At 43.7% G+C, this 18,222-nt stretch overlaps 1 protein-coding gene across 3 annotated transcripts in view; it reads left to right on the top strand.

Annotated features, from left to right (window-relative positions):
- Nucleotides 1–18,222, top strand: part of SHPRH (SNF2 histone linker PHD RING helicase) — a 65,728-nt gene that overhangs the window by 6,109 nt on the left and 41,397 nt on the right. The window contains exons 4-8 of one of the 3 annotated variants that reach the window (XM_066615453.1): nucleotides 2,000–2,218; nucleotides 5,219–5,297; nucleotides 7,809–7,959; nucleotides 12,747–12,852; nucleotides 17,188–17,444. In XM_066615453.1, the coding sequence (XP_066471550.1) occupies nucleotides 2,000–2,218; nucleotides 5,219–5,297; nucleotides 7,809–7,959; nucleotides 12,747–12,852; nucleotides 17,188–17,444 (812 nt within the window). Of the gene's footprint in view, nucleotides 1–1,999; nucleotides 2,219–5,218; nucleotides 5,298–7,808; nucleotides 7,960–12,746; nucleotides 12,853–17,187; nucleotides 17,445–18,222 lie in introns of those variants that run through there. The other 2 variants (XM_066615445.1, XM_066615438.1) reach the window with 2 other exon arrangements.

Genomic DNA, 18,222 nt, shown 5'->3' with positions numbered 1-18,222 from the left:
GGTTGGGGGGTCCCTCTGGAACAATATGGGATATGGAATGGGGCTTGCTGAAGAAAGGGAGAATTGGCAAATGTTGTACCAACCAACCCCCCCCCCCCCCGGACGGAAGTGTGTTCTATTTCCACAAATTGATGATATGATTCAACTTGATATTATAAACGTTTGCAGTATGCCAATGGTCAGTACTTAAATGGTCAGTGATGTGGATATTACAGAAGACAAACTTATGTTACGTAAATTAGTATGACTTGAAATTGGTAAGATTATCCTGAGACATACCTTTAAAGGATTATTCTTTTTAATCTTTTGAGTCACAGTGTACAAAAGAGTTCCCTATCACATTTACACTTGTAAAACTGAGTAATAATAATGGATCAAACATTTCTTAAATGAATTTGTTGTGTGTTAAAAATGGTGCATTGTAAGCGAATACCCACATGGAATGGCTGGAGAGAGGGGGAAAGGGAAGCAGAGAGGAGAAGCAATGTCCTCTGTCCATCCTTTTCCCTGCCTACTACCTTCTGATTACTCCAGTTTGTACCCACTCACCTCCCTCCATCCCTTGTTCAACCCCTACCCCACACATCTACCTCTCCACCCCATATTTATCTTCTTTGATTGGGCTGGGAATAAAAATGTCTGGGCGATAAAAGATGCCACTAGGCTTTCTGTGTCACATCTGCTATAAACTGTTTATTCATCATTAGCAGATTAAATTACCATATTTATGATAACATTATGCACAGAACAATGGGCATGACCTTCACTGCTCACCAGCTGTAAGGAAGGTGTTGTGAACCAAATCAAGATCTCTTTATTTCTAGTTCCTTTACAAAAGAATGTGTGCTCTGAACCGACACTGTGTTGTAGATCTTGTAAACTTGCCTGCTTTGATAGCTTTATTATAATGGGTAGCCTAAATCCTTGTGATGCAGCAGTGCTGGTGCTGCTTCTGCTGCATCCTGCAGGGGGTTTTTGGTTGCTGGAGGTCTCCTCTCAGGGTAAGGGGCAGGGGGAAGACAGATGTCAGACAGAGGTGCCCAGCAAAAGATGCTGATTTTTTTTACTTATTGGGTTGTATCGCAAACTGTCCTACTTGTGTAAGGGGACTTATGCACACAGAAACAATGTCACAAAATTCTTGCGTGCAGAAATCCGAATGGAATCCTGATTTGACTTTGCACTTGTGCAAGATGTTGCAGACCACATTGTCGGTACCTTACTTGTACAGGTACTTGCCTAACTGCACACAGAACAATGCAAATTGCCACCATATTTATGTACATACTCCTTAGGAGACAACCTACTTGGTGGTGCGAAAAATTAAAAAGGATTGGAGAGTTTGGTACTCAAGAAACTGTGAGGAATGAACTCATGCTAGTATCACCAAGTTATTTTAAATGATGTTATAAAATATATTTTCAAAGGGTTTGTATCTTATCATAGGACAGGACAATTTGTTGTTGCCTTTTATAAGTTTGTGATTATGAGAATAATAACCTAATCCTATCTCCCCATCACCCATACTGATGCAGCTGTGCCATAGAGGTGTACACTGAACCCTGTGTTGGGGGCAGTCAGGAGGCCTCCTTGGGGTAAGTCCCTTGTTGCTCTGTGTTGCCAACCTGCACTTGGCTGGCGCATGTTCCGATGAATCCAAGGGGGCATAGCAAAGCCAGGCAGGGGGTATAGCATACTGCAGTGCTGTTGCTGCTGCCACTTTGTGATGGCACCTGGAAAATGTCTGCCAGGGCTGTGCTCTATGTGGTGGCAGCAACCAATTTATGACAGCAGGACATAGGATCGGGCTATTAGTTTCTTTTCCCTCTAGAAGTTACATGCTATTGTGCCTATAGTTGGAAGTAATATTGCAGTGGATTTAATGCCGTAAGTACAGTGGTATTGTTTTATCCTTTCATTTCACTTAGCAGTTCACTAAGTGTATTTCAGATATTGGTGGATAGTGATCAGTGAATAGATGCCATACGTTTCTTTTCAGATATACTGGAAGAAGATGAGGAGGAGTCTGACAAAGATATTGAGCGACAGAATATTGAAGAGCTTTATGACTATGTGAGGCATACTCACCAGAAGGAAATACAGTTTTTGAAGGAGAATGTCCAACACGCTGCACTAATTCCAGTGCTAAGGCCATATCAGAGTGAGGCTGTAAACTGGATGCTCCGACGTGAGAACTTCAGAAGTTCACCTACCAATGGCAAGTGTCTGGAAATAGGGACCATCAGAGTGTGTGTGTGTGTGTGTGTGTGTGTGTGTGTGTACTTGTGGTGGGTGTGCTACAATTAACTATGTTAATCTTTTCAAAAGAAAAAACTTGATAGTGGCAGCAGCACCCAAGCAGAAAACACTCTACAGCAGTGGTTCCCAAACTGTGGGTTGGGACCCGCTGGTGGGTTGTGATCTGATTTTTGGTGAGTCACCAAGGTGTGATGGAATAATTAGATAACTAATTGCCTCAAACCCTGAGGCTATTCAGGAATCAGATGCTGTACCTGCTAATTACTCTGCAAAGAGCTCAGCTCCTGTAGTTTGCAAGCATGTGTAATATAGGGAGATAAATGTTTGAGTGACTTTTTCTGGTTGTTATTACTTATAAATCAATTAAAAATGATTTCTTTCTATGTTTTTCCAAGTCTGGTAAACCCAGGTGAGTCCTGATAGGGTGACATTTTACAAAGTGGGTCCTGGTGCTAAAACATTTGAGAACCATGGCTCTGCATTCTCTGCTAGCCAAGAAGCATCTGCTTTCCTTGGCTTTCTCCATTCTGTCTGTTTTCTTCCTTCTCTTAGACTTTTCTGCAACTTGGGCTTTTCCTCACACAACCTAAGCCCCCCCCCCTTTAAGGTGCATAGCATGTTGCTTTTTTTTCCTTGCTCAGCAGAGGGGTGTCAGATATAAGACCTGCTAACTGGATATGGCCCATGTGATAATTGGGCTCTCCCAGTGCTTCCCTTTCAGCAGTGCCACATCTGCTGGAGCTCTTGGAGGGAGAGATAGAAGGAGGCCTCAGAAGGCAAGGAACACTACGCGGGGGGGGGGGAATGGCAACCAAGAGGGGTGAGAGAAGGAGATGCTGCTGAGGTGCTGGGAGAGCTCAGTTAACATGTGGGCCACTCTCTCAGCGGTGCTACTTCTGCCAAGGCATCACTTTGCAGAGCAACTCTCAGCTGCTGACCAGTGAAGTGATGCCTCAGCCGAAGTGGTGCTGCTGTAATTGTGACCCAAGTGATAAGTGGGCTGTCAACTGGAAAATTGGGCTCTCCCATATCTTGAAAATACAGTCAAGATTTGCATATCTTCTTTTCTGTCATTTGCAACTGATGAGTTCCTACATGAGAACAAAGTGCTTATTTCTGACCATCATCTGCTTAATGATGTCACTTCCAGTCCTTGACAGGTGTCCTGAATTATTTTTGGCTCATTGTATGAAATAAGTTTGGCACCCCTGGTGTAGAGTGTCTTCCAAGAAATGCTCTCTAGGTCACCTCTTTGCACTCCACTTGCAGTGCTTGAACCTTTTGTCTTAGGGAAGATGATCCATTGTTTTCATTGACAGATGAAATTTAAGCTCAAGTTATATACAAAAATACCCCTCATTGAAATACCAAATTGGTCATCAGCCCATGTGGGGAGGTCTTGGGCCTAGTTTAAACATGATGCTGGGCATATTAAAGGAAAATGTTTACATTTCCTATGCTGGGCATTTCCTATTTACTGGGTTGGTGACATCTGTGCACGCAACATGATCCTGCCAGCCATATGTACTCCTGGACCTCAGATGCCTAATGAATAAATACTGCATGTATGGGCGTCAACACCAGGTTTATAGGTGACATCAACTGCATGGAAGATCTTATGGGTGAGAATGGTGTTTTTTAAAAACATGTTTCTTGCCTCATTTAAATCAACTTTGTCACATGTATTACTTTATAGTGCAGGCTAATTGAATAGAGCACCTTTCAGGGAAACCTCATTTTTATACCCCTATGTTTATGCATAGTGCTGGCAGTTCTCATGCTTGGTCATTGCTTATTTCCTTGAGACACCAGGAAAAAGGTAGTTATAGTCTGAACCTGATTCCGTCTGCAACATAGCGGACCTTCCGTGTAACTGTGTTATCTACATGGGACAACTACATGGGGTAGCTGTGCTATCCACATGGGACAACTGATCAGCAGGTATACTGAATGTTGGAAACCTACACATGAGTTCTGAGAGCCAAGTTCTGTGGCTAACCGGTGGTTCGTTGCACTGGTTTTCATTTCAAGACTGTTTGGGAAAGAAAGTAAATAGAACTGCGTCTCACAGGTTCATATTTAACCTGTGTCATAAATTTAAAAGGAAACCTTAGTTGACGCAATTACTTCTTGCGCTCTCTTTATGGGGCTTAATGTTGGTCTGCCTTACAATATTGTTATAAGGATGTGTAATAGATAATGTCTGGAAAGCATTACGCAAATATTAAATATTGTTCTTAGCCTGACAGGGTACTCATTTATGTATAGGGCTGTTCTAACAATTTTACAGGGTTCATTTTATATTACAAAAACTGAGGGTGTGTAATAGCCCAGTTCTAAATATGTTAACTCCACATGCAGTGTTGCAGTGATGTCAACACAGCCTCCACTATATCCCACGAAGGTGTTTTGGCCTCTGGAGGTGTTCTTGGGGTAAGGGAACACTTGTTTCCTTGCCCTGGGGTTATCATGAGTCAGCACGGACCTGCGCCATCTCTAAAGCTGGTCAAGTCCCTATTGATCTGGGAAGGTGGATCAGAGAAGGGAGTTTGGATTTGGCAGGCACTGCAGCCGAAGTCACCCCCTTCCCAGGTCCTATCCACCTCTGTTGCCTCCCTGATCCACCCACTGCCCACCTTGCTCCACTCTGTCCCTGCCTCATTTTCATGCCCTGAACAGGTATACCTATTCTGGTGGGTGTCCGTTGTCTGCCATTATGCTTACTGTTTGTGGTGGCAGTCAGGCCATGCACTCTGGCACTGTTGTGCTTGTTACAACTGTAAAGGCATTGATATTGCGAGAACAGTCGTTCCAGTGGCATAAAGGCCTGAAAAAGAGGACAAGAGGAATTGTGGAATGGGGAAAGTTTAGGTACCTCTTCTGTGCTTGGGCAAGTGGAATCTCAATGTAAATCATATGAACAGAATGTTTATGAATCTGTTGTTCTTTCTGTCAACAGAAAATGCCCTCCACTACTTATGGAGAGAGTTTATTACTTTAGATGAACTAAAGCTCTACTATAATCCTTTTACTGGCTGGTAAGGAGGATTGGTTTCTTCATCATAGCTGAAAGAATACACCATTCAAAATACAGGTGGATCCTATTTATCCGCTTTAGTTCTGTTTCTTGACTCGACGCAATTAACAAAAAACTCGTTGTGCTAAATTCTATAGAGTTAAGCAAATACGCTGCAGCCTGACACTTGGGGCTGGAAGGAAACTAAGGCAGCTGTTATCAATCCCCTCCCCTCCGCTCCTTCGCCCCCCCTCCTCTCCCTTTCACAGGTGGGATGCGGAACTTTTAAGAGTCCAGTCCTATGTGTTTCTGCTCAGAAGTAAGTCCCATTCTAGTCAATGGGGCTTACTCCCAGGAAAGTATAGAGAGGATTGTAGCCTAAATCTCTTGCTTTGGCTTGCTGGGAAGACTTGTTTCCTTAGGCTGGAGCACGGAGAGCCTGCACCATCTGGGGAGGGGGGGAATTTGGCAAACACTCCCTGGGTTTTTTAAAGTAATCCCCTCTCCTCTCCCTTCTGCCTTCCCCTCCTCAGCCCTCCTCATTGCCAGCTGTCCCCACTTCTTTCACAGGTGCGTTTCTACTCAGAAGTAAGCCCCATTGTAATCAATGGGACTTACTCCCAGGAAAGTGTGGAGAGGATTGTAGCCTAAATCTCATGCTTTACTTGCTGGGAAGGCTTTCTTGCTGGACTGTTTTGTTTCCCTAGGCTGGAGAGCCTGCACCATCTGGGGGGGGGGGAGTTGGGCAAACACTCCCTGAGTTTTTTAACGCAATCCCCTCTGTTGCTACTCCACCTGCCCCTTTGTGTATGTTAGTGAGAGAGAGCTCCACCTTGCTGCACGTGCTCTGGCTACAGAGGTTTTCCGCCTCCCCTTCCCCTCTTCAGCCTCTTTGCTGGCCCAGGAGCTCCAAGAGTGTTACTGTTCCTTCGAAAGGGGAACCTCTTCCATGGCTCCAGGGCTATTTCCCTTCCCAGATCGAGAAGACAGCACAGGGCAAAGGAGGCAAAGGTGTGTGCGACTTTCAGACCCCCCCCCAACCGACAAATCTCAGATAAAAAATCTGTGGATAAATAGGTTGCACCTGTAATGGTTACTGCTGTAATTACCATTTCAACATTTTAGTGATTGTTATAAATTGTCATTTCAACATTTCCTCTGTGCAAATGCATTTTGTGGGTGTGTGTTTTTTTAAGGCTGGCTTCCTAGGAGTAAATATTAAGAATACAGCACATTTAGTTTTTAAATCCATAGCTCAGTAGCAGAGCCCATGAACTAGGCATGCAGAAAGCCTAGTTCAACCTCTGACCTCAGAAGTTGGACTGAGAAAGACCCTTGTGAGAAATCCTGGTCCACTAGTCCGCATAGATAGTACTGAGCTAAATGGACCAGAAATCTGATTCAGTATAAGTAACTTAGGGTGCAATCTTGACCATGAGTTAGGGTTGCAAACATGCCATAGAACACATTTGCACCTCCTTGGGAGCAAGCCGCGCCCACACACGAAGGTACACTGGCACACAGAGACTGTTTCCAGCCTCCATGGCGGCTTGCAGGGCAAGCCTTTTGTCAACCAAGTTTGGCTGATGCAAGGCTCTGGAGCAGGCAGGGAGGTGGTGGGAGGGAGGTGTTCTGGGCCGGGGGGAAAGCGGGCAGATGTCAGTCCCGGGGCTGGGTAGGCAGGAAGCGGGAAGCGGAACTGGGATCCTGCTGATGCCAAATCTCAACCCCCGTTGCCAAGCAGTGCAGAGCGGCTTCAAGCCACTCCGCTCTCCTCAGACTTGTGCCACCTTAGGAGGAGACCCATAGGGGCTGCAGGGGCTTACTCAGGGGTAAGGGGAGGAATTTCTCCTTGCCCCTAGCTGAGACATTTTGGTACTCTATCTTGCGCTGGATGCAGCGCAAGCCTCCTGGCTTCCCTGTTCCAGCGCAAGATAGGATTGTGCTGCACATGTGTTCAAATACTTCTGAAGGGAGAATGGGAAAATATGGTACAGTGGGATAGTTATATTGGCAAATGAATTAAGAACATTGCCATATATACTGGTTCTCTAGCTTATGGGCATCTGACTTACGGATGGCTATGTTGGCACTTTCATGCGAGTGCTGTACGTCATTTGTGGCGCTTTTGTGCCAGCATGATAGCACCGTACCAACAAGAGGCAACAGTTTCGAGGCATGTAAGTTCTGACTTCTAGACAGAGCTCCAGAACGGAACTGGTATGTTTTTGGGGGGCTCATGTACAAGTGTTTGTTTATGTTTTGTTGAAAATGTACACAGAATTTGAATGGAATGTTTAGATGACCTTATTTCTGTTCTAAAAAACTATAACTTATTTTTTAACAATATACTTATTTTGTTTTGAAGAAATCTTAAATATTAGTAACCAAGAAGCCTGTGCTCATATGTGTTGAGAATTTTCTCTCTCCTTTTGACAATGTCAATTAAGCCATTTCTTTCAATTAAATTTGTAATCAGGAATTACACATATGTATAACGTGTCCTTAACTAGGATGAATCTTTGGTCTTCAGCATTATCCGGGAGCGCCCAGTTGCTGGGCCTCGGTGGCCTGGAGGAATATTGGCTGATGAGATGGGCCTTGGAAAAACAGTGGAAGTATTAGCTCTTATCTTGACACACACTCGAAAAGATGTCAAACAGGATGCTCTGCTGCTACCTGAGGTCAGTAAACTATGGTAGATGTTTATGTCTAGATGAAAGGAAACTTTTCAGTATTTGAAGGTTGATTTGTGCATGGGTGGGTACGTAGGTGATTTCAAACCTAGAAGTATTAATTGTGCTCAGAATGTTGCTCATGAGGAAACCAGGGTGTAGGTTTCCTTCTTTTCCCTATTGGTTCATGTAAGACATGTTTGTGCCACCCAGTAAGTAAGCTGCGCTGGGGAGGCCTGCACCACCCCATTGACGCTACAGATGAAGTCCTGGCCACCATCAACAGAGGTAAGCACCAAGCAATGTGGAGGCTTGGGAAGGGTGGCAGGAGGGTGTGGGGGAAGTGTTCCTGGGTGGGGGGAGGGCAGAGAGAGGGCAGAATGGAACAGGCCTGGGAGGAGGGTTGGGCTGGCAGAATCCTCCTCTACTAAATTCTATCCCCTATGTCAGATTCAGAAGCCCGACACAGGCTTCTGAAGTCTACACCAGTGAAGCAGCTGGTGTAGACTCGCCCCATTGAGCAGGCTGGGACTTTAGTTTCGGCTTATGCAGCCAACTCAGTAGTCTTCATCTTTTTCTTATGTGTTCATAATCTGGAAAAGAAAAATAAGCTTTCTCTATTTTCAAATAATGTCTCAGTTCAGAATGAACTACTAGCCCAAACCCGGTAGCCCAGCCACTGGGTAGATGGGACTCATTAGCCTGGGAAGGCAGCTCCTCTGAGAGAAGGAAACTCTGATCCCAAACCTCCACTGCCTTGTGGCTACATCCAGTTATGGAAAAGGCTTCAGGAGCCAACCTCGAGGCAAAATCTGGAGCTGGAGTCCCTGAGGCAGTTCATGGCTGAACACAGTCATGTTCTGGCAACTCCTGCGACGCCACTGGAACAAACTGTATTGGCCTCTGCCTTTCCATTGGACCATTTCAGCGACATGGAGAGGGGGGATTTGCTGCATGGGAAACAGTCTATCCTCCATATCTACTTTACCCAGGCTTCGTGCACTGGAGAGGACACTCCGTTCCAGAACCACCATTCAGAGCGCGATACCATAGTCTTCCGAGACTGAAGGATGTCAACAACTAGCCCAAAGGAAGAAAATGCTCTTTCTATACTGGCAGAAGAAGTGACTACTGTTAAAAGCTGAATTCATCAGTTCCTGAATGAAAATATTAAGTAACTTCCAGGATTTCAGTGCTGTAACTTTCTTTTCTGATGCCCTTGGAAGGTAAACAGAGATCCCAGCTTGGACAACCCATGCTCCAAAAGGCTACCCTTGCCTTTTACTACTTGACTGCCAAGGAAATCAATTCACCCTTTGTCCTCCCAATAGTCTGTCACCACGGATGTCCCAAAAGTGTCTAATTAATTGGAAGTGTGCTGTATTTGGCAGTTTCGACAGTGTTGTTTATTTCTGGAGCTCTGAATTCTTTGGTGGAAAGGTAAATTACATGAGCACAGACACATATTGAAAACATCTTGATGTGGAAAATAGGCATTCTGGTTTGGAGGCCTTTGCATAATTCTGCATGTGTTTGTGGGATAAGGGAATGACCTGTGCCACATAGATTCTCGTTCAATCTCCACTTGTCCCATAGTACTTTCTTGCCTACAAGAATACATAGTTGTATTGTCACCTACAGACTGAGAGTTCAGCAAACGTATTATGTTATCAACCTCTTTACAGTACGGAAAATATATCCAGAATCCAGCTCCACTGCAGTCGTGTACTCTGAAAAGCTGGAATTGTTTCACAATTAATATTGTAGAATTTGTTCATTGGCTGGAGGACTCTTGGCACTGTTGCTAAGGCACTGTTAGAAGACAACGAAGCACAGTCACAGCCATCCTCATGACACATTCCTGAATTCGTTCAGTTCATCTGAAGGACTTTGTACGGGACAAATCACTTCTAAATCCAGCCGCAGATGAGTTCTTATCCCTTTGGCTGAGCAATTTGTCTGCTATCACCTGCAAGCTAAAAAGCAGGTTTTCTTTAGATAGTGGTGTTTGAAAAGAAATCAGCCCGGAATTCATTTTTGTTTCCTTGTCAGCCATCACTGAATTTATATCAACAAGAGCATCAGTCAAAACTATCCAGTATCAACTTTTGGACAGAAGGGGAAGCATTTCCATTATGTCAAATGCAAGTGGAAACAAATAATTTCAGCTACCATGCCATTCCTTCTGATGAATAGCAATTAATCAGGGAGTGGTTCCACCACTTTCTTCTCTTATATCCTTAAGCATTAGCATAGCATAAGGCTCTTTGCTCTTTCTGCTAGCATCTCCAGTAAAAGAATATCAGACTAAGATGATCCTGTCTACTGGACCTTGTTATTCATCTTACTATTCTATTTTTTTGTCTGCTTCAGGAATGTTGCCTTTCAGCTTGGAAACTTGTGTCTTGGATATTTCAGTGCCAAAAATCTTAGTATCTTGAGAAATAAAACAGTGAAACATAAATGGGGGTAATATAAATTATCTTTCAACCAGTAATCAGTAACTATCCTCCCTTCCCATGATATTCCTTTGATAAATATTTTGCCAGGATCATTGGGGATTCAGCATCAAATTGTACAGGAAGCTCAAGACAGGACATATGAGGTTCTCCTATTTTTACCCTTGCAGTTAACCTATGTGGTAGAAGAGGCTAAGATAGTGAATTGTTCAATAAGCCTTAGTGACAATTTAGGATTTCAGTCCAGCTCATTCAAATCCAGTTCTTTATCTACCATATTGGTTCTTTCTATGTTTTTTGAAGACAAACACAGACAAGGGAACATGCAGAACTTGAAAATTTTACACTGGAAGACATATCATTGCAATGAAGATGCTCTTCTTTCTCTCCCCCCCCCCCACCTTTTTATTCGTTCTTAATCCTTTGAGACTTCAGATAGCACTTCTTGAACCTAAATAGAGACATAGAAGTGTAGCCTGTTGGAACGGAGTCTTTCAGAAAGGCTAAATGTTTCTTATGCAGGTATGATTTGCAGGTATGATTTCAAAATCTCCATGGTGATCATTTTCAGATGGGTTAAATTGGCTCACTTAGACACTTAAATGATGGCAAGTAATTTTCAAGCTATAGATATAATTTGACAAGATTTTTCTCCTCTTTGAAGAGAAACAAAGGTAAATTTGTCATGATATTTTGAAAAGAAGGCCCCTCAAGCAGTCTGACTTTATAGTTGCCACAGGAGTGAGCAGGAAGCTTTTGATTCCTATCTGTCATTGACCACTCTGTTCTCTTCTGTTTGTCATCATTCAGGGCTGTGTAGTTTGTTTTGAAAACAGAGTTTGGATTTTCTACAGATCTTTTCTCCAAATGAAACTGTCCAAGCCTGTCTTTAACCCCTCCAGTTCAAAACTGATGGTGGTGGTTAACATTTTGGCATTTGTTTTATGATAATCATTATGCATGGTTCCCCACCCCTCTGGTTTTGGTGCTAATTGAGGGCTGAGACTAAGGGTGAAACTCTCTCAGTGCTCTTGTAGCTTTTACGGGCTAGGTGGGTTAGAGCAGACTAACCTGCAGATTCCTACGCCAGAGGATTCCTTTGGTTATGCAAAGACATATGTTCAGTGATTGCAAACTATTTCTTTTGGTTTTGTTGAGGTGGAAAGGATTAAGAGAAAAATCTCCCGCCTACTTTTGTTTAGTCACCATAGTTAATGAAAGAACAAAATGTTCGGAACAGGGGAAAAACATTTTCAGAATACCTTCATTTCTGCTGGCATGTCTTTTTTTATATTATTGTTGAGGGAATGTTATCATTTGACATTGTATTTCCACAGTGATCCTTGTCCTCCTCTCATCCACACACTATCTTAAGTTTTTTGTGTGTTTGACACTTGTCAAATCCCATGACCATGACTTTATCTTTGCTTCCTCTCTTTCATTTTTCATTTTCAGTCTGTTGCAAAATCATGCTAATTCTCCTTTTAGAATTTGACAGAATGTGGCCCTTCTTTGCTGTCTTTGGCAAAAGCTCAAGTTCATGCCCTCATCTTCTCTTTCGTTAAATACCATGACCTCCTCCTTGCTGGTCTTCCATTTCTCCATCTCCATTTCCTCACTTCCAGTCCACACTCAGCTGCCAAATTCATTCACCTCTTTTGCTTCTCTGCCACTTTACTTTCCTCCTTAAATCCCTTCACTGGCTTTCTATCTACTCCTGGATCTAGCATAAGCTCCTACTCCTAAACTTCAGTGCTTTATGTGGTCTTATCCCAGCTGCCTCTCAGTAATCTTATTCCATTAAACTGCTGCTAATGGCTTTAGCTCCTCCATCTGCACCATCCTCAATCATTCAAAGGATGCCTCTCCTTCACTTGTCCTGCCCCTTATACTTTGAACTGCCTCCTGGAATGCATGGAATGACTCCTCTCTTCTTTCAAATCCCTTCTTGAACCTACCTTTACACAAAACCTTTGGCACAATGCCTTGGTAGTCTTTCTCTGCCGTAACTAAGTTTGATGTAACATTAACATTTGTTTCTCCAGTTTATCCTACCTCCAGTGCTCACCCATTCTTTCCTGATTTCTATCTAAATTATAATCCCCTTGGGATTCGGTCCTATCGTCTCATTCTATGTAAATTGCCCACCTACATTGTTGACTAAATAACACTCTTGATTGTAACTGGACTAAACTAATAGTTTATGTATAAAAATGTGGTTGTATGCTTGTTTAAGTTCTGTTGTCATTCAAACAAGGACTTAATTGAAAATTTTAATCCAGCAGTTTGGCATGGTGGCTAAACATGTATGTGATGTGGTTTAAAATTATCTCACAGGGTTTTTTGGTAAACTTCTTTGTTCCACCACAACCCGCTGAAGGAAGCAAAAAGAAAAATATAAAGAAACTTGAACACAAGTTGAAGGAGAAGGTTCATTATCCTAGTAAGTATTCTTCAGCAGGTATAGTGTACCATAAACAACAAGAAAAATCTTGCTTTTCTGAAGGAGGTACAAATTGGAGCCCTGAAAGCTCCTACAGAAAAATTGACAGGATGTGATTGTTAAAGTCCATTATTTACTTACAATGCACAACCCGTTAAGTGAGCTTCACTGGCATTGAAACTCTCATACTACTAATGTAGATAACTTTGGCAAGGGTCATGAAGTTCAAAGAACAAGGCTGCTTTGGGTTTGTAATCTTCTATTAAACCAGAGAAGGAAAAAGGTGCTGGTGATAATAGAATATTTAAAAGCAAAGCGGCACACCTCTTTGAATTGAGACAATCTTAACCATACTATGGGACCTCTCTATACTTATCCTCAGTCTCTTTTGTTTTTATACTATTCTCTGTACTCTGGGGATAAATTCAGATACTGTGCATTTGCAACTAAGAGTTTAATTCCTTTTTTTTGTGCAACAGTAAATGTATTATACAAACCAATCACTTGTGAAATCACTGTCAGACTGGTGTAATTCAGATTCCATTTAGGATTTCTGCATGCCCATTTCTGCATGCCCTAGACCTGGGGTCGGCAATCTGCCATTCTGGAGCCGCAAGCGGCTCTTTGAGCCTTCGGCTGCGGCTCTGTGCGGGGCCAACCCGTCCCGGGGGAGGGGCTCGCCCCTCCCGCAACGCAGCCGCTGCTCACCAGCCCGAGCATACAGGCTGCAGCTGCGCCCCATAGGAGAGGGTGCGAACGGCTGGCGGAGCAGCTCCTCCTCTGAGAGCGAGCCCCCGCTGCCGCACGTTCCCGAGCCACAGCCCGAGCACACGGTCTGCAGCTGCGCCCCATTGGAGAGGGCGCAAATGACTGGCGGAGCGAGCCCCCGCCCCCGCACGTTCCCTCCTGCCGGAGCCGCAGCCCGAACCTGTGCGTGTCTCCTCAGAAGTAAGTCCCATTGAACACCCTGATGATCCCCTCCTTCCCACAAGCAGCCCTGACCCCATGGAGCCCCAAGCTCAGAGCACAATCCTGTGCATGTCTCCTCAGAAGTAAGTCCCATTGAACACCCTGATGATCCCCCCTTCCCACAAGCAGCCCTGACCCCACGGAGCCCCAAGCTCAGGGCACAATCCTGTGCATGTCTCCTCAGAAGTAAGTCCCATTGAACACCCTGATGATCCCCCCTTCCCACAAGCAGCCCTGACCCCACAGAGCCAAGGCAGAAGCAAGCAATTGAGCGCAGCTGCTCTGTCCTCCTCCCAAGCTCAGAGCACAATCCTGTGCGTGTCTCCTCAGAAGTAAGTCCCATTGTGCTTCCTCCCAGGAAAGTGTGCACAAGATTACAGCCTTCAAACTCCCCACTCAGCACCCCCCGTCACTCACTCACACTCTCACTGCTCCATTTCCTTCACTTGGAAACTTGAAAGGGGTTTGGAGACCCCTGCACCAGATGGTATTCTGTATATGTTTGTATACTGTATGTGTAACATACTGTATATGTAGCACCAAAGCATATTTCATGGTTGGGAAGTAATCGCTGTTAGTATGCCTTTTATTTTATGCAGTTTTGAACTCTTAGCTTGTTTGTTCAGGAGCACTTTTGTGAACAGTGTTAAGTAGTACTAAGTGTCTTGTTCAGAGGTAGTATTGTGTGGAAAGGCATTTACAGAAGTACAGAAGTAAATGACAGTAAAGAATGACAGTATCCTTCACAAGCAGTTCACCTGTGCACAATCTAAAACTGTTGTTCTCCAACTGTGGGTCTGGACCTGATTTTTAGTGGGACCTCTAAGAGGGGAGTGTATTATATAACTGGGACCTTTAAGAGGGGAGAGCAAACTATATATGCAGTGTTATCTTCATTTTAGATGTCAAAAGGGTTTTGTGGCTCCCAAGGTTTTCTTTTTTCCGGAAAACTGGTCCAAATGGCTCTTTGCGTGTTTAAGGTTGCCGACCCCTGCCCTAGACAGACCCTGCACTGTATATTAGCAGTGCACACATTTCATTCTACTTTGGTGCTCAGAGACAGGAATGGTTTCCGTATCTGGAGAAAAAATTCAAATGTTTCCATCAGTCATTAAAAAATTATGTTGAGTAAAGCAAGTTCTCAGTGAAAGTTATTTCATTCAATGTTGTTTCATTTTAAAGTTGGTCAGCAGTTGTCAGTCTTCTGACCTCCGCGTCTTCCACAGGTATACATTGTAGGGCTACTGGAAGCCGTTCCAGGTCACACTGGGCCTGGGACTCTCTTCCTGGGTCATGTTGCGCCCCAAAATGACTTGGAGTAACTTCTGCAAGGCATTCTGGGGCACAACAATGCTTTGCAGCATGATAAGAAAGTGCTCAGTGAACCTGCCACTTGAGAGAGTGTGATTGAGCTCATCTATGGTAAAATTGATGTCATTATACAGTAAGTTGTTTCACTTAAAGTTGCAGTTTCCAAGAACCTTTTGATAAGTTTGAGAACTTGCTGTATATTGGTTGAAAGGTTATTCTCTCTTTAAAATGAAGCACTTGCATGAAATCAAAGAAATGTGGGTACCTGTTTAGCCCTGGGGGCTGGGGGATAAGAATAGGCCCTCAGTTTGGCTGTACTTGTCGTAAGAGGCGACTAAACAGCCACCGGGTAGATGGAACTCGTCAGCCTGGGAAGGCAGCTCATCTGAGAGAAGGAAAACTCTGATCCCAAACCTCCACTGCCTTGTGGCTACATCCAGTTATGGAAAAGGCTTCAGCAGTCAACCTCGAGGCAAAATCCGGAGCTGGAGTCCCTGAGGCAGTTCATGGCTGAACACAGTCACGTTCTGGCAACTCCTGCAACGCTGCTGGAACCAACCGTATTGGCCTCTGCCTTTCCATTGGACCATTTCAGCGACGTGGAGAGGGGGGATTTGCTGCATGGGTAACAGCCTAGCCTCCATACCTACTTTACCCAGGCTTCGCGCACTGGAGAGGACACTCTGTTCCAGAACCACCATTCAGAGCGTGACACCATAGTCTTCCGAGACTGAAGGATGCCAACAGAACGGGTACCTGTTCCAGCTTACACTGGAACTAAAAGCATTTACTAGCAAGCCCCAGAATTTTACTTCTGTTTATTTAATACAGAAAGGATACTTGTCAAGTTGGGGCTGATCCTATGTTGACTGACTGGAGAATGAAGTATTAAGTGACTAAACATATTTTGAAAGAATGTAAAGCAGTGTAATAGCTCACTTCAGTTTTTTGTGTTTTAAATTATTGTATAGTAAATTACTACAAATGGCAACTTACGTTATAAAAACTTAAACAGTGGTACGGGGTGTTCTTGGCCTCCATGGGGGTTTCATTCCCAGAACCCCTGCAGATCACTAAAATTGCATTAAATGAAATCAGTTAAAGAAGTCCTTTTACTCTGCGGTTTAAAAATAGCTTTGCTTACCATTGTAATGCAGGAAAGCGGCAGCAGGCAAGCAATCAGTCAATCAGTAGCTTAGTTTCAGTACACTCAGAGGCAAGTGACCCCCTTCCTTCTCCCTGAAGCACACAAAAGAATGCAAAGAGAGTGTAAAGCAGAAATGATATTCACTTCCGCTTTGCATTCTTTCACACTGCAATTCTTTTGCATTCTGGGGGAAGGGAGGGGTCGTTTGCCTTGGACTGAACTGTAACAAAGCTGTTCTAAGCTCCTGGAGAGAGTTTGAGTGAGTCATTGCTTGCCTGCTGCCACTCTTCTGCATTCCAACAGTAAGCAAGGGCTGAGTAAAGAGATGTTTTCCCTTTAATTTAAAGGGCCCTTCTCATTGCGTTGAGATAAAACCGCAGGTGAAAAATCTTTGGATAATCAGGTTATACCTGTGCAGGTGAGGGTTGCTTAGCAACATTCTGACCACTGACAGCCCATGTATGCAATGGCCGCTGCTGGTACCTGTTCACCCCCCTAGCCTCTGTAGTTGAGGGGAGCTGTGCTCTCCTCGCCTCCTGAGGTTTATCTGAGCCTCACAGAGGCAACATGCATCCGCATGCTGCCTCTGCTAGGCTCAGACTGGCTGTTTCAGCCAAAAACATGTGACTTCCGGTTTCCCAGGAAACCAGAAGGTGCGTGTTTTCACCCAAAATGGGCATTCTGAGCCTCTGCAAGACTCAGAAAAGCTTCTGGAGAAAAGGGGAGTGCAGCTCCCCTCGCCTTCAGAGGCTTTGTATAATGTCAAGCCTCACTTGGTGACAGGGGTGCCAGTCCGCATTGCTGTCGCTAAGCAACACATGACTGTATTTTAATTTTCCATGGTGGAACCTTTGATTAATTCTCTTCTTGCACATCTTTTTATCTAATCTGTTTGTTCCTTCATATAGGTTTGCGAGTGATGCTTTTGACAGCTATAAAGGAAATGAATGTAAAGAAGGGAGCATCCATTATAGCTATTTTTAAGTATGTCCATGCCATATACAAGTATGACATACAGAGAAACCGTCGGATTCTTAAAAAGACTCTGGAAAAATTAATTGTAGAGAAGATAGTGGAACAAGTCAAAGGCCACGGTCTTGCTGGTTCTTTCAAGTTGGGCAAAAACTACAAAGAACAAAAATTTTGTAATAGAGCCAAAAAACAGGTAAACTGGGTGATAAAGAATTGTGTTTCAAGAAGGAGATATATTAGGTCTTACTATTTACTGATACATATTATCCATTACATTTGGGCCACATGAGGAAGGGGTGTCATGGAGAGGCCAAAGCATCTAGTCCCAGTAAATGAAGATAGATAAAATGCATGTAGGAAGGGCTGTCCAGGAAATTTATCTAGTTGTCCTATTGAGAGTTATCTAGCATATCCTTTAATGGGCCTTAGTTTGAATTTTTTGGTGTATGATCAACTAGTAACTGTCTCAAATCTTTTCCATTAGGTTAAAATCATTGTGCATAGTCTAAGCCAGGCAGAACTTAGGGTAGACCCCAGTGGCTAATGGTGGATGTAGTACTTGAAATGAGAAATGGATTTCTCAGGAGTAATGCTGATGATCTGTTTTAATAAACAGGGTGTATTGATTTCAATGAAGCCAATTTAAATCCTCAAAGAAAAGATAAGCCACTTTACACCATTGATTTAAATCAACATTTGCCGCTTAATGTTCAGATACATCCTTTTAAAAAAATTGCATAACTGACTGCTAGAACTATAAAAATATTTAAACTGGAGGTTAATTGAACTTTTTAATTATTTAAAACTGAGAGTAGTTCTTATTATTCTAGTCATTCTCTTTTCCTTTGTCATATAACTGCTCCCATTCTGCAGGAAATGGGGTTTGGATTTGGTGGGCACCACTGCTGCCGCTGGACCCGCTCCTGTCCTGAGCCTGATCCGCCCACCCCATCTCCTCCTTGTTGCGTCCC

The sequence above is a fragment of the Tiliqua scincoides genome, chromosome 1 (genome assembly GCF_035046505.1).
Source record: "Tiliqua scincoides isolate rTilSci1 chromosome 1, rTilSci1.hap2, whole genome shotgun sequence".
NCBI lineage: Eukaryota > Metazoa > Chordata > Lepidosauria > Squamata > Scincidae > Tiliqua > Tiliqua scincoides.
Note: the sequence above shows the minus strand (reverse complement) of the source record. Positions and strands in the feature narration are given on the sequence as shown.